General features: G+C 37.7%; 2 protein-coding genes across 4 annotated transcripts in view; one reads left to right on the forward strand and one right to left on the reverse strand.

The window, feature by feature from the left end:
• NCOA3 (nuclear receptor coactivator 3) overlaps nucleotides 1–26249 on the reverse strand; it is a 119758-nt gene that overhangs the window by 27568 nt on the left and 65941 nt on the right. The window lies entirely within an intron of this gene.
• LOC133103420 (ubiquitin-ribosomal protein eS31 fusion protein-like) lies at nucleotides 627–1157 on the forward strand. Its single transcript, XM_061208808.1, has one exon. The coding sequence runs from the start codon at nucleotides 661–663 to the stop codon at nucleotides 1129–1131; it is 471 nt and encodes a 156-aa protein (XP_061064791.1). The 5' UTR covers nucleotides 627–660; the 3' UTR covers nucleotides 1132–1157.

Raw genomic sequence — 26249 nt, forward strand, 5'->3', positions numbered from 1 at the left:
TGCCACAACTAAGACCCGATGCAACCAAATAAATTTTTAAAAATAAAATTTAAAAATAAAGTGTAACCAGATCCCACAATGCCACAATACTATATTCTTCAAAAATGGCAATGTCATAAAAGACAAAGTCTTTAAGTATTCCAAATTAAAGGAAGCTAAAGAGAAATGACAATTAAATGCAATATTTGATCCTATACTGGATCCTGTACTAGAGGGGGAAAATGCTATAAACGACACTATTGGATCAACTAACAAAATTTAGAATATGGACAATAGATAAAAGTATTTTACCAATGTTAAATTTACTGAAGTTTATTTCTGTACTATGGTTATTTAAGAGACTATCCCTATTCTTAGTATTTAGGACAAAAAAGCCATTATGTACACAAAGGACCCTCCAATGTTTGGGGGGGGTGGATTACATACAAGTGAGTGAGTGAGTAACAGGAGAAGAGGAGGGAAAGGGAAGGGAAGAAGAGAAAAGAAAGGAGGCCAGCAAATTGCTGACACTGGTTGAATCTCAGCTGGGCAGAAATTTTAAAATTCTTTGTACTATTCTTTCTCTTGCAACTTTGGTTTAACTTTAAAATTATTTCCAAATAAAGTTAAATGTATGTTCAGCTTTTCGGATCCGCCATCTGCGGTGGCACCGCCGCCAATATGCAGATTTTCGTGAAGACCCTGACAGGGAACACCATCACTCTCGAGGTCGAACCCTCGGATACAATAGAAAACGTAAAGGCCAAGATCCAGGACAAGGAAGGAATTCCTCCTGACCAGCAAAGACTGATCTTTGCTGGCAAGCAACTGGAAGATGGACGTACTTTGTCTGACTACAACATTCAAAAGGAGTTCACTCTTCATCTTGTGTTGAGACTTCGTGGTGGTGCTAAGAAAAGGAAGAAGAAGTCTTACACCACTCCCAAGAAGAACAAGCATAAAAGAAAGCAGGTTAAGCTGGCTGTCCTGAAATACTATAAGGTGGATGAGAATGGCAAAATCAGTCGCCTTCATCGGGAGTGCCCTTCAGATGAATGTGGTGCTGGAGTTTTTATGGCCAGCCACTTTGACAGACATTATTGTGGCAAATGTTGTCTGACCTATTGTTTCAACAAACCAGAAGACAAGTGATTGTATATTGGTTAATAAAAGACATGAACTAATGAACTAACGTTTAAATGTTGAGTTTTATTCCAGTGATTTTAAAAGTGGGTTTTAAGCATCAAGTTAATCGCACTATTTTCTTAGGTAACCTGTACTTGGCAGAATTATGTTGTATTTGATACCAGCTGTCTAGATACAAGCCAGTTTCTTTGTACCTCAGCAGTATTGACACTTTTGACTGATAATTCTTGGTTGTAGGGACTTTCCTGTGTATCATAGGGTGATGAACAGCATCCCTGGTCTGTACCCACTCGCTGCCAGTAGCACACCACCCCTCCCCACAGCCAAAAGTATCCACACCTTTCCAAATGACCCCTGGGGGTGGGGAGGAACCTTCCCCACCCCCAGATTGAGAAACATTGGTTTGTGTGAATTGGTATTATAACCTTGCCTAAAAAGAAGCTACAATGTATTGACACTTGTTTCCTACAAAGGAAGTTTAAAGGCGGCAGAGCTCTCAAGTTACCAGTTAAAAAATTCATCTGCATATGGCTGGTTCACTTTGTTGTACAATAGAAACTAACACAGTATTGTGAAGCAATTATACTCCAATAAAGTTCTATTTAAAAAAAAAAAAGTATGTTCAGTTTTGATTTCCAATTTTCATATTTAAAAAGAAAAAGTGATTCCTTAAGAACAGAAATAGAACATTGTAAAGCAACTATACTCCAATAAAAATTAGTTTAAAAAAAACAGAAATAGGGGCTTCCCTGGTGGCGCAGTGGTTGAGAATCTGCCTGCCAATGCAGGGAACACGGGTTCGAGCCCTGGTCTGGGAAGATCCCACATGCCACGGAGCAACTAGGCCCGTGAGCCACAACTACTGAGCCTGCGCGTCTGGAGCCTGTGCTCCGCAACAAGAGAGGCCGCGACAGTGAGAGGCCCGCGCACCGCGATGAAGAGTGGCCCCCGCTTGCCACAACCAGAGAAAGCCCTCGCACAGAAACGAAGACCCAACACAGCCAAAAATAAATAAATAAATAAATAAATAATTTTTAAAAAACAGAAATAGAGTAGCCACGTCTCAATACAATTAGTTTTATATTTGTTTCATTCAAAGGTTATTTTTAAATTGAGTGACCAACCATCCAGTGAATAATAGCATTTTATTTTAAAAATATAATTTACTCCACATTCTAGATATTATTTCCTTACTTTGACGTTAAACATAAGCTGAATTCTCAAAACTGAGTAATGAACTCTTTAGTGGATAACAGCATTTCATTTGAAAGACATAATTTATTTTATGTTCTCAGTATTATTCCCTTACTTTGCTGTTACACATAAGCTGAATCTCCAGTACAGTTTAAGGTGCCTAGTATATAAGAGGTGATCAATAAGTATGCCTTGAAAAGTACTGAGTAAATGGAACATTCAACTTATCAAGTCATATTTTATAAAATATTTTCCTCCATTCTGATTTCTATAAAAGTTCAAAGCTTACTTTCAACTTTTAAAATTTTTACTGCTATGGTTGATATAGGATGTCACTGAAATGAATTTTAGAGACATAAATTACATCAATAGAGAATCAAAACCATGACAATCTTAGTATGAAAAAAAAAAAATCACAATTATCATGTAAACCAGAAATGCATACATGTCATTCATGTTAAGTCAATGTTTATGTGCATATAAAAGAAACCTATATATGTCTACCTATGTCCAAATACACATGTGGCTCCTTCTCTTGATGTGTCAGAACAACAAGCTATAACATGCACATGACTGTGCAGTCTACATGCTACCAAGTTTACTCTTTGCACAGAGTCCAGTGATCTCTAGTAACACAGGTAATTATCCAGAAATATACCAATGCAAGATCCTAATTTAAAACAGTAGTGGGACTTCCCTGGTAGGTCCACTGGGTAAGAATCCACGCTCCCAATGCAGGGGGCCTGGGTTCGATCCCTGGTCGGGGAACTAGATCCCACACGCATGCTGCAACTACGAGTTCGCATGCTGCAACTACGAGTTCGCATGCTGCAACTAAAGATCCCGTGTGCCACAACTAAGACCTGGCACAGCCAAAATAAATAAATAAATACATACATATTTTAAAAATAGAAAAATAAAAAATAAAACCACGGTAGTGGTGTTTACTCAAACATGAAGATATCAATATAACTATTTAAGATATAAAATAATTTTCACATTCTATTTTTTTAGGAACAGGTTTGACAGATTTCTTTTTCTAGTTATCAGACAGGGAAAAACCTTGGTACTACAATCACTGTACCATGCCTAAAAAACCACATGATGTCCAAGTTTGAATGACAAAATACTGCACAACAAAAAAATCAAAGTAGAATAAATATATCCCTTAAATTTCATTTGGCTGAAGAAAATGTTCAACATTAGAAATAATAAACAGAAGCATTTCCCGCACCCCCAAAAAAATAGTTTCAGCATATACAATAATATAATAATTCCTGAGCACAGATGACTATGACAAACTCTTTATGTACAGTTTTCTATTTATTTGGCATTAATATTAGTTATGAACATAAAAAATTATAAATAGCATTTGTTTTACTTGCCAAGTCTGTTGTCTACTCACTGGCGGAGCCAGACTCAAACTATATTTATCTGGGGGGATATATTATCTAGTTTGGTAAATTATTCTTTTGCAGGTATGATAGGTAAATGCTTAGCATATACACACTAAATCGAGACCATTTTCAGTCACTAGTCAAGAATTAGGGTGGGAGAGGGGGACAGAACGTGTACCAGGCCCATGAGTAGATCAATTTCCGCCCCCCCAAGAAGTTCAAAAGGTTAAGAAACACAGATCAGTAACTGTACAGCTTACATTTTTACATCTTAAATTACAACCCATCTAGTTTGAAGAATATATGGAATTGGTAAAATCCATATTCAAATGGGAAATAATATAGCACAAGAGTCTCCCAGTACCTCTGACTATAAGAACAGTTTATTAATATTGAGCCCCTTCTAAATTCTGATTCCTTACAATTAAAGATTATCATCCACACAGTTGAATAGAAAAGAAATTAGGACCACAATATATACCTGCCCTACCCCTGGGCAACCTGTACTCTTATCCAATAGTAAGGTGCATACATGTATTTTTGTGTGTGTGTGCACATTTTTTTTTTCTACATCTTTATTGGAGTGTAATTGCTTCACAATACCGTGTTAGTTTCTGTTGCACAACAAAGCGAATCAGCCACATGCATACACATGTCCCCATATCCCTTCCCTCTTGAGCCTCCCTCCCATCCTCCCTATCCCACCCCTCTAGGTCATCACAAAGCACCGAGCCGATCTCCCCGTGCTATGCTGCTGCTTCCCACCAGCCAACTATTTTACATTCCGTAGTGTATATACGTCGATGCTACTCTCACTTTGCCCCAGCTTCGCCGTCCCACCCCATGTCATCAAGTCCATTCTCTATGTCTACCTCTTTATTCCTGCCCTACAACTAGGTTCATCAGTACCATTTTTTTTTAAGATTCCATATATATGCATTAGCATACGGTATTTGTTTTTCTTTCTGACTTACTTCACTCTGTATGACAGACTCTAGGTCCATCCACCTCACTACAAATAACTCAATTTCATTTCTTTTTATGGCTGAGTAATATTCCATTGCATATATGTACCACATCTTCTTTATCCACTCATCTGTCGATGGACATTTAGGTTGGTTCCATGTCCTGGCTATTGTAAATGGTGCTGCAATGAACACTGTGGTGCATGTCTCTTTCTGAATTATGGTTTTCTCAGGGTATATGCCCAGTAGTGGGATTGCTGGGTCATATGGTAGTTCTATTTTTAGTTTTTTAAGGAACCTCCATACTGTTTTCCATAGTGGTTGCATCAATTTACATTCCCACCAACAGTGTAGGAGGGTTCCCTTTTCACCACACCCTTTCCAGCATTTATTGTTTCTAGCTTTTTTGATAATGGCCATTCTGACCAGTGTGAAGTGATACCTCATTGTAGTTTTAATTTGCATTGCTAATGAAGAGATGTCCCCCAACTGATTGTTAAACTGGAGATACACCTCAACCACACTTCCAGATGAATCAGATCCAAAGACCCAAAATGTATTCTATCCTTCAATGTGAACTCGACTGTCTAGATCCTTGAGCCATTTTTACAATTATTTTCCTTGTATAAAATGTTTCTACTTGGGCTTCCCTGGTGGTGCAGTGGTTGAGAATCTGCCTGCCAATGCAGGGGACACGGGTTCGAGCCCTGGTCTGGGAAGATCCCACATGCCGCGGAGCAACTGGGCCCGTGAGCCACAATTACTGAGCCTGCGCATCTGGAGCCTGTGCTCCGCAACAAGAGAGGCCGCGATAGTGAGAGGCCCGCGCACCGCGATGAAGAGTGGCCCCCGCTTGCCACAACTAGAGAAAGCCCTCGCACAGAAACGAAGACCCAACACAGCCATAAATTAATTAATTAATTTTAAAAAAAATGTTTCTACTTAAAAGTTCTATGCTATACTACTTAAATATATTAATATGACAATGTACACTTTAAGATTACATTTAAGCAACATATTCTATACAACTACTTTAATACAGAATAATAGCAATTTACAATAAATTCAATGCTCTCAAAATATAATGCTACCTATTTCTATATTATTTGGAAAAGTCGTAAGCAGATTCATGATAAATCAGATTTAAAATGAGCAAGAATCTTACAGCAATTGGATAAAATTTCTCTATAAATACTATAGGGCTTTCTACATAAAACAATCATGCTGTGGTACAGGTTTAAGCTTAGACGTGCACAGAATACAATAAACTGCTAGAAAATGAACATTCTTTAACTCTAAAAGCAACAAAGAATTATATCCACCAGCTCAAAAGCCATGAAAATGATGATATGTGGCTTAGCAGCATTAACTAGCTTTCCCTTTGGTTATTCAGTTAAGACAGGATGGGAAATCTTGATTATGTACAACAAACTAGCCAGATGGACAAAGATACAGGAAGTACTCCCTGTCCAAAAGGAAGAGATATCAATCAACAATGCTAGTGTCCATCAGGTGAGCAAGAAGTTATTGGCGGCGGGGGGGGGGGGGGGGGGGGACCGTAAGAAAAGCCATGCCATGCCAAAATGGGGAGGAGATAAGTTACCCAGTAAATCTCAAATGGCCTAAAGACCAACTAAAATATTTTATTTTCCTAAATTAATAAGGGAGAGGGAAGGGGACAGATAACTTTTGTGGCAGTACAGTGCTGGGCATATCACATATTCCGTATAATTTCTCACGACTCTCCAAAGTATGTATTACTCCCATTTTACAGATAAAGTAGTATCTAGATCACACACAGATACTAGATGGCAGAGCTGGGATGACAATATTTTCAGACTTTATAATCAGCAAAATATGTACCAAATGTTCCTTGGGCATTTTATCCACCCCCTCCCCCCAAAAAAACATAAACCACTTATACTGTTGAGTCACACCATTTCCAACCAATTAACCAGAAAATTTATCAGCTCATCAGTAAGAACATTGAGAAGTTGTGACATGCAGGGTTTAGGGGCATGTAGTATTAGGGTCAGAGGCAAGCAGGTGCTCCAGCTCAGCAGGTACTAATGCTGCTATTCCCCTCAAGCTCCTAAAAACCAACCATTACTCTACAGGTCACCAGATAAATGGCCCTCTGAGGTGGTCTACTATTAACCATGACCTTTATTTCCAATTGAAACCAACAGTCAGTGATTCACATGGCAAGAAGGAAACTTAGATCAGAAGAGCAAGAACTATACCCAAAATAATCTGTCAAATATTTTCATTCTTGGGTTTTCTAAGATTAAATGCTGGAGCCAAGAACTTTTGAATATCCCACTAATTCAGTTTATTCATCAGGCTTGTTTGCCTGATTTATACAAGGTATGATTAAATACGCCAATTAGGGAGTATTTCTGGGTGTCTCCTGAGAATCCCAGTAACTTAAGGAAATTTTCATACAACTGTGGATTTGAACTGATTTACCGAAAACTGCTTGAAGCATTACGTAAAAGCAGAGGCTGATAAAGCCAATTAGAAAAAAAATTACCCTCGGGAAAGATTTATGAGACATCGTACATAAACGAACTACCCAAAATACAAGTTGCAAATTGATGCTCTTACTCAAAAGACAATTTTAGTATATAGTCATCACCAGTTAGGTTTAATCCTACAAGATTATATTTTCCAAAATATAAAATGAGAGGTTTATTTCAATCTTCTGTGCAGCTCCAAGAGAACCAGCACCATGGAGCAAAGAAAGGAAACAGAATAGAACCTGTGTGTGTTTAGGGGACAAGAGGAGGCAGGGGAAGAGAAAAGTCCATAAACACGGAGCCACTATGGACATTTCCTCACCAACCAGATGACTCTTCCAGTGAGTATCTCCTACCTTTATGTTCTAATTCAACCCTGGTATAGAGAATAAGAACTGAAAGGAGACAAGGCGGGGGGGGGGGGGGGCAGTTTCAAATAAAAGCTAACTTGCAATATCCTTTTGTTGTGTTGTTGATAACCTGTCATGTTTAGTAGGATAAAGTATGAACCACCTAATGCAATCCATCTTTTAAATTTAATTCCACTTCCGTTCAAACATTTGCATGCCCAGACCATTTGAGGACCAGGAAAGAGAGAGAAATGACACCACACATTGCTAGAACTCTCAGGCAAGCAGAAGAGAGGAACATACAATTATAACAACATTATTTGGTAAGTGTTAAAATGAAGGCACAGCTGATAGGAAACCTACCAGCGTACATTTTTTTAAAAACAGAGAAAATGCATATAAACAGTATCTACAATAAACTACCTTGGTGTAGACATATGCCAGAAAACAGTGTAAATCTCAGGTCCTGGTCATTCTTTTCCTCTATCTTTAGTTAATAATGCCTGCAAATTTGGAAAAGGGCTAGCAGGGAGCAATAAAATAAAATATCTTATTTTTAATACATAAGTTGAGCTGAGAAGCATCCAAACATGAATTAACAGCTATTTCATCCACAAGGTTTCATTCTCTCTTCTCCTGTTGTATGTCTTGCCTTTTCATTCTCAATCAACAGGATGACCCCAAAGCCCCTTTACATTTATGCTCCGGGTTTTTTTTGTTGTTTTTTTTTTTTTAACAACTTTATTGGAGTATAATTGCTTTACAATGGTGTGTTAGTTTCTGCTTTATAACAAAGTAAATCAGTTATACATATACATATATCCCCATATCTCTTCCCTCTTGCATCTCCCTCCCTCCCACCCTCCCTATCCCACCCCTCTAGGTGGTCACAAAGCACAGAGCTTATCTCCCTGTGCTATGCGGTTGCTTCCCACTAGCTATCTATTTTACGTTTGGTAGTGTAGATATGTCCATGCCACTCTCTCACTATGCTCCGGTTTAAGCCTGATGACGGTGAACTCAAACACAAACTCCCCAGATGTTCTAGTACCAGAACTGGGCATACCAATTAGCCAAGGCAAGTGTTAGCTACAACTGGAAGCTTGTTGCCAAGAGACTTCTCAACCTCTACATGAGCAACAGAGTTGAAGTTCACAAATACACACTGTGCAGAGGGAGTTAAGCAAGCCAATCCCGCTGAAATCAAATTACCCTCTCCTGACAGCATACTAACTAGCTGCGTAATTCTTTAGCTGTTTTAAAGGTTACAGTGACTCCTACAATGTAACACGCTGCATCTCTCTCATTCACAGGAACAGACCTAAACCCGAAGTTCGTAAACCTCATTTTGGCTTCATTCCTGAACAACATACTATCCAGTTGTACTTCTTCCTCACCGCCACCTCCACTACCCAAGTGGCTTGTGCTAAAAGAGATTCTGACAAAAGATATCATGGAAACATTTCCTATTTATATGTAACCTTAAGTCATTTATTTCTTTTTAGATCTCCCCTTCATCCCTCTTTTATCTAGAATACTAGAATACCTAGTCATCCTTCAAGATCAAACTCGACTGTCACCTCTGGTGAGACCATTCCCAATTCTCCAATTAGAAAAAGTTGTCCCTTCTTTATCCTAATGCATTTTCCATAGTTTATTACAACATTTTACACACTACACTCTACTCTTGTACACTTTTCTGTTTCTACTTTCTACGATATAAGCTCTAAACCATAAAAACTTGTAAGAGACTTTTATTACAAACTCCTTCCTCTCTCTTTTCACTCCTACTACCACCATTCCCCTTGTTCCTTTTTCCAACTCCAGTTCTCCTTTTCCTTCCCATCCCATTAGATGTACATTTGACCAACTACAATATTCCTAAAATATAGAGAAGACTGGGGGGAAGGGGCTAAATACCTTGTAGAACAGTTCTGCTTCTTTCTGACATGTCATTTTTCACTTGGATATTCCCATTCCAAAAAATATGGTGGCTTCAAGGTATCTATCAAAATAAAACTCAAGGGTTTGAATCCTTCACGGCTCATGTACTATGATACAATAAAAAAGACAACGGGGCTTTGTTAGAATTAAACTTGTCACCTCTAAAAAGCTTATCACCTGTAAAAACTGGGGATAATCACATCTCACATATTCTTATGTTTATTGTGAGAATGAAAAGCAATACAAAGCAAGCAACTGGAACAGGGAATAATGGTGATCCCTGAGGTACACGATACCAAGAACAAAGGTGTATGTTCACAGCAACATCAATTTTGCTCTCATTTGAAAAACAAATAGTTACAAATATACCACACAGCAACAAATTAAAAAGCTTCAGACAAATAAATTAGCCAGAACTATTCAGGCTATCTTCAGCATACAGATAGCTGACTGGAATTTAAAACATTTTCCCACTGAAATAGTGTGCTGAGTGGCAGTTAGTAGCTAACATAAAGCCATGAAAATAGAATAAAACTACTGTCATAGATGTCTGTGTCCTTAAGATAAACAGGTATAATTAAAGAATAAGTTGGCACCTTTTAGAAGATTCTGAAGAGGTTATCCAAGTACTTTCAAAGGTGCTAGGTAAAGCAAACAGTGCTGGTTCTTTTTTATATCTTTTTTTATTTCTGGATTTGTGGTTTAATTTTTCTTGGACAGACGTAAATATCCCTACATCAAAAGTATTATTTAGGGCTTCCCTGGTGGCGCAGTGGTTGAGAATCTGCCTGCCAATGCAGGGGACACGGGTTCGAGCCCTGGTCTGGGAAGATCCCACATGCCGCGGAGCAGCTGGGCCCGTGAGCCACAATTACTGAGCCTGCGCGTTTGGAGCCTGTGCTCTGCAACAAGAGAGGCCGCGATAGTGAGAGGCCCGCGCCCCGCGATGAAGAGTGCCCCGCGCTTGCCACAACTAGAGAAAGCCCTCGCACAGAAACAAAGACCCAACACAGCCATAAATAAATAAATTAATTAATTTTTAAAAAACAGGTCCTTCATAGTCACGATTTAAAAAAAAAAACTTTGGAAAAAAAAAAAAGTATTATTTATACCTAAGGTTGTCCCTTGGCACATAATGAAAACATAAGCAGGAAAGGAAGGGAGGAAGGGAGGGAGGGAGGGAGGGAGGGAGGGAGGGAGGGAGGGAGGGAGGGAGGGAGGAAGGGAGGGAGGGAGGGAGGAAGGGAGGGAGGGAGGAGAGAGAAAGTGTCCAACCCCCTTGAGGTAAGTGGTAAAGCTCTGGATTAAGATAAGCAGTGGGGAGTGAGAGGAGTATGTGCACACAGCAGAAATAAAATCTGATATAAATTTAATTAATAAGCAATAAAGATACAAATGAGAGACGATCACAGCATGTGCCCCATTCTCTCCTAATCCATTATTTCTATCTGCCTCGGAGAAAAAAGAAATTTTAAGAAATGTTAAAACTGAAGAGCTGATGCCATTAGCCACCTGGTAACCAAATGACTGAGAGCAGCAAAACTGCTCTAGGAAGTAGTACTAACCAAGTAATGAATGATACAGGGAATGGTAACCATGGGTCAACTACAAGACAGGTATTCCTAAAATGGAGTGCCTGCAGAGTAAAAAGCTTGAAGTAACAAGACACCTCCCCTACAGTACTGAAGCCCGGTCCACCAATATCAAAAGCATAAAGAAGCTACACTAACGTCTCAAAAATTGACAATGTGGAAATATAAAGCTGATGAAGCACTTTGAATTAATTTTTCAAAGAAAAGGTACTGAAGGTGGAAAAAGAGAGAAAAAGATATATCAAAGGAAAAACACATCTTAGCTAGATTTCCTTCTCTAAAAGCAAAGAGGCTGAGGCAGGTGGTCTCTTACGCTAGCAACACGGCATGGCAAGTCTGACTCATAAGGCTTCCTGAATGGGTCATCGTGCAGACTGCAGGTTAGTCTGTGCTCAGTCCTCGATGTTTCCATTGTCTTTTTTCTTTTTCTGACCTCACAGCTTGTTACCCTTCAGCAATTATAATTCCACTCCTAGCCTAAATAACCTTAAATTCAAAAGAATCCTTTTTTAAAAATAATGCTTCCATATCCCTAGAAGTTATATGTCTGATGACAGAAGGTATCTCTTCAAATAAATCTCCAAAAGTCATTACTGACTTCAGGATGACAATAATACAAATAGCGAATGAGAGCATATATATCAAAGTCCATAAAGAAAATAAGAATGCACTCCTAACATCATTTACCTGTTGGAGGGTGGTGTAGCACTTGTAGCAAGGTTGAAAAGTATCAAGGTCTAAATTTAACTTCAACTGCCTCCCTATTCCCCTCCAAAATATAGCTACTATACTATGTGGAGCTAAAAATCTGGTAATGATTGTTCAAGGGAAGAAATTTGCAGTAAGCGAGACTATAAACTACTGAGGAACAGGATGAAAAGATCATCACGCAAATAATCTAAAATAAAACATAGTGTGGTTTTTTTTTTTTTCTTTCTGTTCAAAGGTCAGTTCCATGACTCATGACTTTAAAGAGCTTCTCTGTGTACTTCACAAACCTGCCTATGCATGTGGAGTAAATAAAGCTGGGGGCACCTCATTATCGTGAGAGAACACTTGAGGCAAAAATTTAATTATGAACTCTTATAAAAACCATTCATACAACTAAACTGGTTAAAACCAAAACCCACGGAATGTAAACTGATACAGCCACTATGGAGAAGAGTATGGAGGTTCCTTAAAAAACTAACAATAGGGGCTTCCCTGGTGGCACAGTGGTTGAGAGTCTGCCTGCCAATGCAGGGGACACCGGTTCGAGCCCTGGTCTGGGAAGATCCCACATGCTGCGGAGCAACTGGGCCCGTGAGCCACAACTACTGAGCCTGCGCATCTGGAGCCTGTGCTCCGCAACAAGAGAGGCCGCAACAGTGAGAGGCCCACACACCGCGATGAAGAGTGGCCCCCGCTCGCCGCAACTGGAGAAAGCCCTTGCACAGAAACAAAGACTCAACACAGCCAAAAAATTAATTAATTAATTTTTTTAAAAAAAACTAACAATAGAACTACCATATGATGCAGCAATCCCACTACTGGGCATATACCCAGAGAAAACCATAATTCAGAAAGACACATGCACCCCAATGTTCATTGCAGCACTATTTACAATAGCCAGGTCATGGAAGCAACCTAAATGTCCATCGACAGACAAATGGCTAAAGAAGATGTGGTACATCTTGGAATGGACAACAATGGAATATTACTCAGCCATAAAAAGGAACGAGATTGGGTCATTTTCAGAGACGTGGATGGACCCAGAGACTGTCATACAGAGTGAAGTAAGTCAGAAAGAGAAAAACAAATATCGTATATTAACCCATATATGTGGAATCTAGAAAAATGGTACAGATGAACTGGTTTGCAAGGCAAAAGTAGAGACACAGATGTAGAGAACAAACGTATGGACACCAAGGGGGGAAGCGGGGGAGATGAACTGGGAGATTGGGATTGACATATATATGTATAAAATAGATTACTAATGAGAAGACACTGTATGGCACAGGGAACTCCACTGTACAGTAGAAACTAACACAACATTGTAAAACAACTCAATTAAAAAAAGAAAAAAAAAGTAATATAACTAGCTGCCCTCCCCCCGAAAAAAAACAAAAACAAAAACCCACTTCAGCAAGTGTCTTGAGAGTGGTCACAAAGTAATAGGGATCTAATGTACTACTATGGTTAACACTGCTGTATGATATACAGGGAAGTTGTTAAAAGAGTGAATCCGAAGAGTTCTCATCACAAGGAGGAAATGTTTTTTCCTTTCTTCTTTCTTTTCTTTTCATTGTATCTATATGAGATGATGGATGTTAGCTGAACCTACAGTGGTGATCATTTCACAATATACGTAAATCAAACCATCGTGCTATACCCCTTAAACTTTTTCAGTGACATATGTCAATTATTTCTCAATAAAATTGTGGAGAGGGGAAAGTTTTTTTGTTGTTTTTTTTTTTAAGTAGTCACTCTTAAGCAGCCTGGGTGATGTCCACACAGACAAAGGAGATCTCATTCCCTACACCAATACGCCTGGGATGAACTGTTGATCAAAAGGGTCAAGTTTTTTGTTGTTGTTGTTTGCTTGTTTTTTGTTTGTTTTGGGGTTTTGATAGTTTGTGTGTGTGTGTGTGTGTGTGTGTGTGTGTGTGTGTGTGTGTGTGTGTGTTTTGCCTTCAACAAGCGAATGACCCAGTGCCAGGAATCAACAAACTAGTACATGTAGAATCACAAATTGTATTTTGTGCTATAAAAGGTCTCCACTGAAAATTAATGGTTGATCGGTAATTTAAAAGCAGGAACAACCGAGTACCAGACATAGCACACCATGTCATATAGCTACTCAAAGTCCTAACCTCCTACAGTCAATCTGGTTCTTACTACCAAAAGAGATGGTTTAAGTCAAAGGCTGCTACAGTTCTAACCAAATTCACTAGGTCAGTAGTTCTCAACCTTTTTGATATCAGGATTTCTTTATCTTTTAAAAACTAGGAACCCTAAAAAGCTTTGGTTATGTGGGTTATCATCTATCAATATTTACTGTATTAGAAATTAAAACTTAGAACATTTGACATATTAATTCATTTAAAAATAAGTCCATTATATGTTAACATAAACAATTTTATGAAAAATAACCTGAAACAAAACAATTCCATGAGAGGTGGCATTGTTTCACATTTTTACAAACCTTACGCCTGACTTAATAGAAGACAGATGGATCCTCTTACCTAAGACACCATTCAATCCGCTGCAATACTTCATATTGATTGAAACACATGAAGAAAATTCAGCCTCATAGATACACGTACTTGTAAAAGGAAGGACTATTTCAATAGCCTTTAACAATTAATTATAAATAATTTTCCTTGATATCGTGCTAAAACGACAAGTGGTACTTTCAGTTTTTATTTGAAAATACTTTCAAACTTACAAAAAGTTGCAAAAAACATAATAGTAGAAGGCATACCCTAAATACCCTTTACTCAGGTTTGGTTACTGTATTAGTTTCCTGTGACTACTGTAACAAATTACCACAAACAACAGATATTCTCTTGAAGTTCTGGAGGCTCAATGTCCAAAATGAAGGTGCCGACAGGGCCACACTCTTTCTGAAGGCTCTAGGGGAGAACTGCTCCACCCTCTCCTAGCTTCTGGCGTTGCCAGCAACCCCTGGCATTCAAGGACAAGCGGTATTTTCTTAAAGATTAGCTGCAAAGTGAAATCTGAAACCCTATCAATGAACTTTCATACTATTACATTAAAATACACAAACTTACACTCTGAAAAAAATCTTTAACCCATGCATGATTTTGTAACATCAAACACTGTCATTTGGATAATACTAGTTCACTGATTCAGCAGATTTTCAAATACTGATACATTATACAGTATCAAAAACTCCAGGGACTTCTCTGGTGGCGCAGTGGTTAAGAATCCGCCTGCCAATGCAGGGAACATGGGTTCGAGCCCTGTTCCAGGAAGATCCCACATGCCGCAGAGCAACTAAGCCCGTGTGCCACAACTATTGAGCCTGCGCTCTAGAGGCTGCGAGCCACAACTACTGAGCCGGTGCACAACTACTGAAGCCCGTGCACCTACAGCCTGTACTCTGCAACAAGAGAAGCCACCACAATGAGAAGCCTGCGCACCGCAACAAAGAGTAGCCCCTGCTCGTCACAACTAGAGATAGTCGCGCGCAGCAATGAAGACCCAACACAGCCAAAAATAAATAAATTTATTAAAAAAAAAAAAAAAACTCCACATTAATATCACCACCCATCTCATTCATAAAGTCTTTAAGTACTGAGAAGCTGTCACACTCATGATGACAGATTCAAAATTAACATGATAATTTTTACTTGAAAAATCCAATTTTATCACTGTCAACAAATACTCTTGGATGTTTTTCTTGAAGTGATAGGTTTACCTTGCTCAATTTCAAGAAACTTTCTGCCAAATACTCAAGTTCCAATAACCACAGTTTGTTAGTCATTCTTTCAAGTAAAAATGATATTCCATGAAAAAAGTGGCCTGTTCAGTACACAAGCCAACCACACAAGTGCTTTTCCCCAAGACAACCATCATACTTTCGTAGGCAGAAGTGTTTTCTGCATATTTTCCATTCTCACTTGACAGAATGTTAAAAATACAGTACTCAAAGGTCAAGATTTAATGAAATGAGCAAATTTTGCTCCTTCATCAAGGACAATCCTAACTGAGAAATGAGTGGGGTCTTGTGGGGGCTTTTGTTTTTGTTTTTTCCTTTAAGTCTGAGTGCAGGGCAGTGAAGAACGCAAGGCAGTGAAGAATGCAATGACTACTAGTACAGTCTGGTAGTCCCACTGCCTTGATTCATGCTAAGACACCAGCAGTTTTATGCATCACTGCTTTTGTACCATCAGTGCAAACATCAACAGGATGAAAACAGAAAATATATTACTTTGGAAACAATTTTAACTCTGTGGACTTCATAAAAGGTTCTCAGGGACTCTCAAGGGTTCACAAACCACACTGAGAACCACTGTCTTATATTAAGGTAGGGACTGAGGGTTTGAAATTGGTATGGCTTCTCCCAGATCCTCTACATACTCATTTAATAAATACTTCAGTATCTACTATACGCAGGCCTAAATAAATAAGCCATGTTGTGAGATCAAAAGAACAAAGGACTTCCTGATAAGATGATTTAGTGGACTATTGCTTTCAACCAACCACACTCTCCCCCCCTTGCTCTAAATATAATAATGACAAAATATGTATTTTTTTTAATCTTGAAAGACACAGCCATGCTCAAACATAACAAATACGTCTACAGAGCAAGACACAGAGCAAGCATACAGCAATGAGTTGATGACTCTATGAACCTACTGAACTCTAGCATTAGAAACTAGCCAAGACACTCAGGAAATCAAATCATGTGCAACGTAACAGAATCAAAAGCAAGGCTCATAGGTAGAAACCAAACAAAATTTCTGAAAGAGACACGAAAAAAAGCTCTATCAATAGCTACCTAGATAACTGATTATATCAAACTGTTACCTGTAGTTGTAGAAGAAAAAGGAAAGGGTTACATAGTTGGTCCCCAACTTAGAGAGGTTCAACTTACAATTTTTCAACTTTACAACAGTGCAAAAGTGATATGCATTCAGTCAAACCCTACTTCAAATTCTGAATTTTGATCTTTTCCCAGCTAGCGATATGCAGTATAATACGCTCTCATAATACTGGCAGTGGCAGTTGCAGCCCATTTCAACTTACAATGGGTTCACTGGGATGTAACCCCATCGTAAATCAAAGAAAATCTGTACATACAAAACCTGGGTGACACATAGCTCTGATATTGCAATAGTACCTCAGAACAGAATCCTGAACGTAGACTGAAGGTATGGTGGATATGGTTTGTGAAGGCAACAAAAATAAGCTAGGATTGCCTGGGGCAGGGAGAGGGGGACACATGAAGGGCACCAAAAAAAGAAAAAGAAAATTTCCCACTCAAGATGCAAATTGTAAACTAAAATTCCCAAGTGGATTTAAAAACTGAACTAAGAAAGATGGCCAAGAAATGCATCGATTCCAAAAGATGAATTCGCCACCCAATAAAGTGAAATCTTGAAATAAGTTTAAAATAAATGTTTACAGGATTTCCCTGGTGGCACAGTGGTTAAGTATCCACCTGTCAATGCAGGGGACACAGGTTCGTGCCCTGGTCCGGGAAGATCCCACATGCCGCGGAGCAACTAAGCCCGTGTGCCACAACTACTGAGCCTGCGTGCTGCAACTACTGAAGCCCACGTGCCTAGAGCCCATGCTCTGCAACGAGAAGCTCGCACACTGCAACAAAGAGTAGCCCCTGCTCACCGCAACTAGAGAAAGCCCGTGCACAGCAATGAAGACCCAACGCAGCCAAAAATTAATTAATTTAAAAATAGAGATTATTTTTAAAAATAAATAAATGTTTACAATCCTTAATGAGATAAAGAATCAACAGCCATGAAAACATACATATAAAGAAACAGAATGTGAAAAGAATGAATTATAAAACTTCATAAATTATTAAGTACAAAAAAAGATGGTATTGCCCATTATCTGAGCACCAAATATCTGAACTCTGAATAGATTTGGTTAGCATGGGATACTTAAACCCATATCTGAAACAAAACTCAACAGATGGGGTTAATTCCTAGACTGGACACAACACACACACACACACACACACACACACACAAAAACACACACACACACAATCAGTGAACTGGAAAATAAAACTGATGAAGCCAACCAGAATGCAGCACAGTGAAGTAAAAAGGGGATATACCATCACTTTTACAAGGTTGCTGAAAGAATCTAAAAAACCACACACCGAAAAAAAAAAAACAACTCAGTGGTGGGCAAATGGTAGACTTGAAAAATGGCTCCCTCAAGAATCTTATGATTTACAGAGAGAAAGTTATTTTAAAAAGAGAATTTTTAAAATAACTATGTCTACAACCCAAATAAAATCAGGAAACAATGTGTGTTTTCCAACTCCAATATTAGCTGAATAAACTTAAGAAAATCTAAACCTTAGGACCTAAAAGGAGATTAAAGAGATGTCTTTTGAGAAGCACTGAATTCTCAAAGATGCTAAGATCTACAAATACAGTTTTGGTAGTGGTCTTAAGCTGTTCTTACGTAAACATTTCAAATATTTTCCTTAAACTTCTCTGATATTGTACATTTCTCTGTCAAAAGAATTTGTAGAAACAGTATCTTTTATTATAAAGGACACCTGGGTCACAAGTGCTTAAGGACAATTTCTTCTTTGAAAAATCACGTTAAAATTGATAATTCCTCTGCAATTTTTTAAAATATAAAGACACTGGCACGGGCTTCCCTGGTGGCGCAGTGGTTGAGAATCTGCCTGCCAATGCAGGGGACACGGGTTCGAGCCCTGGTCTGGGAAGATCCCACATGCCACGGAGCAACTAGACCCGTGAGCCACAACGACTGAGCCTGCGCGTCTGGAGCCTGTGCTCCGCAACAAGAGAGGCCGCGATAGTGAGAGGCCCGCGCACCGCGATGAAGAGTGGCCCCCGCTCGCCACAACTAGAGAAAACCCTCGCACAGAGGCGAAGACCCAACACAGCCATAAATTAAAAAAAATAAAATAAAATAAAAAATAAAAAAGCCCTTAGAAGTGCCTTATCTAAATTGTAGCTTTGAGGGCATATTTTAAAAAAAAAAAAAAAAAAAAAAAGACACTGGCAATTTAACTAGCCTAAATTTAAAATTCCATTCACTATTCATCATTCTTAATAAAATGGCTTCCTTTTCAACTGCCAAAAGGAAAATGGAAAGGGATGGAACTCGGGCTTCTTATACTTCAAATGGAATTGGGAGTTATTTAAGTAATGAAACGTCCACAATTTACATGATACCTTCACACCACAAAACAGGCTTATCAAAAGCCGAAGTAAAAACTCTCATACACACAAAAAAATTAAATTTCAACTTACTTCCCAGGGCCTAGGAATCAAAGGCCTTATACTACACTAAATCATGTCTGGAAATGAAAAGACAGTAGGATTACAGCTGTGCATGGCCAATTTATCTTCTGAAGTCAAAGCATGTCTCCTGTTACCTTGCAGCAAGTCACTGTGATCTGCATATCAATATATCGAAGGGCTGCAGAATCTGAAACCTATTCCAACCATAAAAGGTGTTATTTTAATTAACAAACTTGCCAACACATTAGGAACTTTGCAGCTCTATGCTAGAATTCTTTTTAAATTATTATCACGATCTCATTTTAAAGAAAACTTTAAAAGGTTAAGAACCAAGACTAAAAATTATTCAATTCCAATTCTATTTATGGTCACCCTCCAGTAAAATAAAATAACTAGCTCTATAAAAATCTTTTTAAACAGAAGAACAATATGCTAGCAGTTGATGTAGAAAAAAATTAATTTCTGTAATTCAGTTTCCTACATTAGAGCCAAATTTTAGAGTAGGGGAATGAAAGAAACGACAAATCACACATTATGTAACAAGAGTCCTACCTGGAATACATTAGGTACATTTTTACTTGTAATGATTGTTCAACTATGCAAGATAAAATTCTATGGAAGTGAATTAAATAACCTATACTTCTGATCTTTAGATGATTGTGGACTCACATCATATAAGCTTAATATATGAAGCTCATTAAAGAATGATACATGATGGAAAATATACTTAAATCTTAGGAACATATGTGGAACATGTGTGCACATGCAAAGCTTTCAAAGTCACTTTAAAATGTGAAAATGAGTAAGCCTGTTATCCTTGATAAATGTCAGCTGTCATGCACTCATGTCCAATACATACTATTTTTCACAAAGCAGAGTACCAGAAAAGGCAATTTTGAATCCACCAGCTGCACATAATGGTTATACATAGAAAATTCTATTCAAGGTCAGAAATTTAGAGGTTTTCAATATCAACTTCAAAATAATGCAGGCTTTATATGTTAAATATTACACAGATTCCAGAACATATTCTTTTTAAAACAGTTTTTGAAAAGAAGAGTCATAAGAAAGTAATTACTCTAACAGTTTGGCACATGAGAGACAGGGCCATTTACAACAGTGATATAAAGAGGATTATTTGTATTTTGGGATCGTTGAGCTGATATTTAGGCCAATTATATTTCTTAACTAAGTTACAAAATTAGGTACTACAAGAGCTACATTATTACTAATCTGATGATTTTTTATGTCTGTATTTTCCAAGTCTAATAAAACTGTCCTTTTAACGAACCATGCCTATGAACAATTACTACAACCTTACCTCCATCCATTTTTACCAAGAGCGGGGAAAAAACAGTGATTAGATTAGTACAGCAGTTTAGATAGTTTGTTGTTCATGCCAAAGACGGATGTTACAACTTTAACAGTTTTCTCTACATATTCTGAAAGCTTCATCCTTAAAAGCAAACCAGCTTAACCATCAGTTTTTTACTTTAATAACAGAACAAAACTATCAACAGGAATTTTCTTTTAAAAGCATCGCTGTATAGCATGTGACCTATGCTAAAAAAATATTATCTTCTAAAAGTATGCTGTTTCACCAACATTAAATTCAAACTATTTAAGCTTTCGAAATTATAAATGCACTGATATTCTCCTATATATCATCATAAAACTAGTGACCTCCACATTTTAAATATATCACTAGTAATCAATCTTCTTTACATAGAAGGAATCTCTTAAAAGTTTAAAACCTAAAAAGAAAATAAAAAAGGAGTGAGGGACTAAGTGTGGTCAGATTATCTCAAGTAAAATAACTTTGGCTTTTCCACTTAAAACCAAAGCACTTCATTAGCCCAAAATAGCAGAGCCACCAAAATTATGGCTTTCTTAGTAATCTTTAATTGCTCTTATAAGCGTAAGAGCAAAAATTGATTTCTGGGTGTATTGCTGTAAAATATCCATAAGTAACTCACAAATATTTAATGTACAAATAGAAAAGTGTAGATGGGTCTGGGTATAATTTTGAATTCTTTTTTTTAAAGAATAAAGTCTTTTTGATATAATCTTTCTTGACAAATGAAGAAGATATGGTGCTGGAATTAACATTAACCCTATAATTACAAGTTGACTACTTACTCTAACAAAGACTGGATAAGGTTTTCAAATAATTGAGGTGAGTTTAATTAACATGATATTGTTGAAACTCAGAAAAGTTTGAGGTAGACAGCACACCTTCTGAGGTCAGTGTCACGAGAAAAGTAATCATATTTTCCCGTAAAATTCCTTTATGGCATCACAGAACTCTTAGTATTCCGCAATACATCAGCTACATTCTTTAACAGCTTCATTAAGATATAATTCACATATCATACACTTAAGGTATACAATTCAATGGCTTTTAGTACATCCGGAGTCGTACAATTGTCACCACAATCAATTTTAGAACATTTTAATTATTGCAAAAAGAAACCCAATACCCCTTAGCTGTCACTCCCCTAAGCCTCCCATTCCCCCCGCCTTACAAAACCTCTTTCACATCCCCACCCTAGGCAACCACTCATCTACTGTACTTTCTGTCTCTACGGATTTACCTATTCTGGACAGTTCATGCAAGTGGAATCATACAATATCTAGTCCTTTGTGACTGGCTTAGCCTAAAAGTTCATCCATGTTGTAGCATATATCAGTACTTCATTTCTTTTTATTTCTGAATAATACTTCATTATATAGATATACTTTATTTATCCATTCATCACTTGATGAACATTTAGGTTGTTTCCAACCTATGAATATACACACTGTTATTATGAACAGTTAGTACAAGTTTTTACGTGGCCACCTATATTCTTAAATGAGAAACCATGAGCACTAATGAAAACAACTTTTGATGATATATATAAAGAAGCCTCCAAAGGTTGCTAGTCAACAGGAAAAAGGCCAGGTTCTTAAAATTTTTTTTAAGTGGAAGCAGCTGTACAATTTTTAACTATGATTAATATGCTAAGGGCTCAAATGGTAAAAGTGAACAACATACAAGAACAGATGGGTAATGTAAGCAGAGAGATGGAAACTCTAAAAAAGCAAATGGGAGTATTAGAAACCAAAATCACTAACAGAAATGAAGAATCCTTTTGATGGACAGAGCTGTGGTGGGGGTGGTGGGGGTGGTGGAGGTGGATCAGTGAGCTTCAACACACACACACACACACACTGTCTCTCTCTCTTTCTGTCTCTCTTCCAAAACTGAAATACAAACAGGAAAAAGAAAAAGAACGGAATATCCAGGAACAGTAGAACAATTACAAAATAATACACACACAAGGGGATTACCATTTATATGAAATTCAAGAAAAGGCAAACTGTAGTGACTTAAAGCAGCCCAATGGCCACCAGCTACCAGTAGAGGGGACAGATTGTAGAGGGGCACAAAAGAACTTTAGGGGGTGGTAGAAGTGATTTCTATCATAATTGTGATAATGGTTACATTTGTCGAAACTCATCAAATTGTAAATTTAAGGTTGGTGAATTTTATTGTATGTAAATTACACTTTTATAAAGCTGTTTAAAAATTGAGTAAAAAGTTAGGTTAAGGAAAATCACAGTGCATACTGCAAATCCTGTGATAAACAATAAATGACTAGTATGAGATAAATTAGCTTATAAAACATAGGGCTATTTCAGCAAGAAAATTTACTTTTTTCTAAAGAAGTTCCACATGAAAAGTAAATTTATTACATCAGCAGTTAAAAATCAAGTTTATGTTTAAAAACTTTACAGCAATAACAATTCTCTATGCAACAAGAGACCTACACAAAAATGTTCACTGAAATATCATTCATACATCAAAAGCCAGAGGAAACTAATGTTCAATCCCAAATTTAAAAAATAAATTCTAACAAAGCCATACAAAAGAATACAATATAGTAGTAGCAAAAATAAATAAATCATACACAACATGGTAGAATCTTACAAGCAACCAAAAGTAAAAAAGCAAGTACATTACATTCATTATATTTTTGTAAAGCTACAAAACAAGAAAAACTAAACATTGTTCAGGAACACACACGTGTGGTTTCTCAAACGTTTTTAAAAAGCAACAATTAAAGATAACTGTGACTTCTGGGATAGAAGCAGGATGAGTTCATGAAGAAACACACAGGGAGCGGATACACCTAAAAACCTTCCAGTTCTTAAGTTCAAGTAGCAAGTTCACAGGTGTCTTTCAAAGTATACTTCAGGGACTTCCCTGGTGGTCCAGTGGTTAAGAATGTGCCTTCCAATGCAGGGGATGGGGGTTCAATCCCTGGTCAGGGAGCTAAGATCCCACAGCCCGCGGGGCAACTAAGCCCGCGCGCTCTGGAGCCTGCACGCCGCAACTAGAAAAGAGAAAACCCGCACGCCACAACTAGAGAGAAGCTTGCGTGCCACAACAAAAGATCCCACGTGCCGCAACTAAGACCCAACGCAGTCGTAAAAATAAATAAAATAAAATAAAAATAAACAGAAAAACATTTTAAGTGGCACCCGATCCGATGTCCTCAAATTTCAGGGAAAAAAATAAATATAAAAGTAAAAACTGGGCTTCCTTGGTGGCACAGTGGTTGAGAATCTGCCTGCCAATGCAGGGGACACGGGTTCGAGCCCTGGTCTGGGAAGATCCCACATGCCGCAGAGCAACTGGGCCCGTGAGCCACAACTACTGAGCCTGCACGTCTGGAGCCTGTGCTCCGCAACAAGAGAGGTTGCGATAGTGAGAGGCCCGCGCACCGCGATGAAGAGTGGCCCCCGCTCGCCGCAACTAGAGAAAGCCCTCGCACAGAAACGAAGACCCAACACAGCCAAAAAAATAATAATAATAATAATAAATAAATAAATATTTTTTAAAAAGTAAAAACTGAGTCTCTCTACTTTTCATGTCAATAATATTAACTGCATAGGTTTAATAAACATCTGTCAACCTATTTATCACGATAACTGGACAATCAAGTCCATATCATGAATGTCATAATTGAGATTATTCTCATTTAATCAGGCATGACAAGCCCATCATTAACAAGCAAAGACTTCACACTTTATAAGTCAATGCCTATGGGCCTGGTACCTATTCTTGGCTTATAGGGACTAGCCTCAAAAGTAGGCCAGAGACTTAGTAAATCTGAGGAACAGGGAGAGGAGATGACTTCACTCATATTTATAGGACTGCAAGTGAAATCTAGAAGAGTTTGTTTGGACTGGTTTCCTAGTCTCAAGATATACAAGAACAAATAAAAGAGACTTTAGAAATGCAATCCTATATTCCTCAGGAAAACTTCCAGAGAGAAATTAATCCTCTGGTCTCAGAAGTTGTTCAATAAAATACGCTCAGGGACTTCCCTGGCGGTCCAGTGGTTAAGACTCCGCGCTTCCACTGCAGGGGGCACGGGTTCGATCCCTGGTCGGGGAACTACTGATAAGATTCCCGCATGCTGCGGCCAAAAAAATAAATAAAATAAAATACGCTCAAAGAAGCTTATATGGTTAATAAAGACATCTTTCTGTACCTTTTTGCAAAGGATGAAAAGAGGCTTTTTTTATTTTATTTTTTTTTTTAATGAACTCAAGAATCAACTGTGGGACTTCTATTTTAGACCAAGAGAGAATAATAGGATTCATCCCACCATGAACTGAACAAATTATAAGAACAAACTATATTCAGATACCAGAGAACAAGCAGTGAAAAACTGTGGTCCCTGAGATCAGGAAAACAATTGGGAGTTGCGGGGAGATGGACCAATATGACAACATGAGCCCTACCACCAGCCAGGCTTCCTACCAGGAAGCAATTTTTCCAGATCACAGCACAAGGATAAGGAACCCAAACAGAGCCCAGCAATCTTGCTGAATGGACAAGAAAATAACCAGAATTCAGGATGGCCAAGCTGGATATATTCTGCACAGCAGTTTCTCAGAGTGACTGACAAAATTGTAGGGACTAACAAACTGACCCTGAAATTTGTATCAAAAGATTTAGATTACCCAGAGCAATCATGGCAAAGAAGAAAAAGTTGAAAGACTCACATTACCTACTTTCAAAACTTACTATAAAAGCTGCAGGAATCAGGACAATATATGTGGGCATAAGGACTGATATACAAATCAATGGCCAGAATAAAGACCAGAAATAGATCCTGATTTTATATATATGTATATATGTGTGTGTGTGTGTATATATATATGTAAGTATGTATATATGTTTGTGTATGTATTTATGTAACACACACACACACACACACACACAGAGTTAGTTGATTAAGTTACCAAAAGCAATGCAATGGGAAAAGGAGAGTCTTTTCAATAAATAGCCATGGAACGGAATGTCAATATTTTAAAAAACTGATCCTCAATCCTTTCTTCACACCATATGCAAAAATTAAATCAAAATGGATCACAGACCTAAATATAAAGCTAAAACTATAGAACTTCTACAAGAAAACAAAGCAGAAAAATCTTCATAACCTTACAATAGGCAAAGATCTCTTAGTACATTAAAAAAGGATTAATCCTAAGAGAAAAAAATTGATAAATCAAGAAAATGAAAAGGGAAGACAAAGGCCAGAAGAAAATACTCTCAAAATATATCTGAAAAGGATTTGTATCCAGAACATTTTTTTTTTAACTCATACAATAAGAAAACCACCCAATTTAAAAAATGGGCAAAATTTGAACAGACACTTCATAAAAGAAGAGATATACGTGGAACTTGAACTCTCATATATTGCAGGTGGAATATAAAATGGTAAGCCACTTTAGAAAACAGTTTCAATTTCTTATAAAGATAAGCACACACTTAACAGAAGACCCTGCAATTACACTCCTGGGTATTTACTCAAGGAAAAAAAAAATCCAAACAAAGACTTGTACTTTAATGTTCCTGTAAGCTTTATTCATAGCAGCCAAAAATAGGAAACACAATGGAATACTACTCAGCAATAAAAAGAAAGAAACTTCTGACACAAAAATGTGGATCCATCTAAAAAAACAGGCTGAGGGAAAGAACTTTTACAGTGTGACTGTGGGGAAACAGGCTCTCTCACATAATGATGGTGGGAATCCATATGGTATAATCCTTATAGAGTGTAATTTGACAATATCTAACAAAAACTACATATGCATTTACCCTCCAACCTAACAATCTCACT

This window comes from Eubalaena glacialis, chromosome 13 (genome assembly GCF_028564815.1).
Source record: "Eubalaena glacialis isolate mEubGla1 chromosome 13, mEubGla1.1.hap2.+ XY, whole genome shotgun sequence".
NCBI lineage: Eukaryota > Metazoa > Chordata > Mammalia > Artiodactyla > Balaenidae > Eubalaena > Eubalaena glacialis.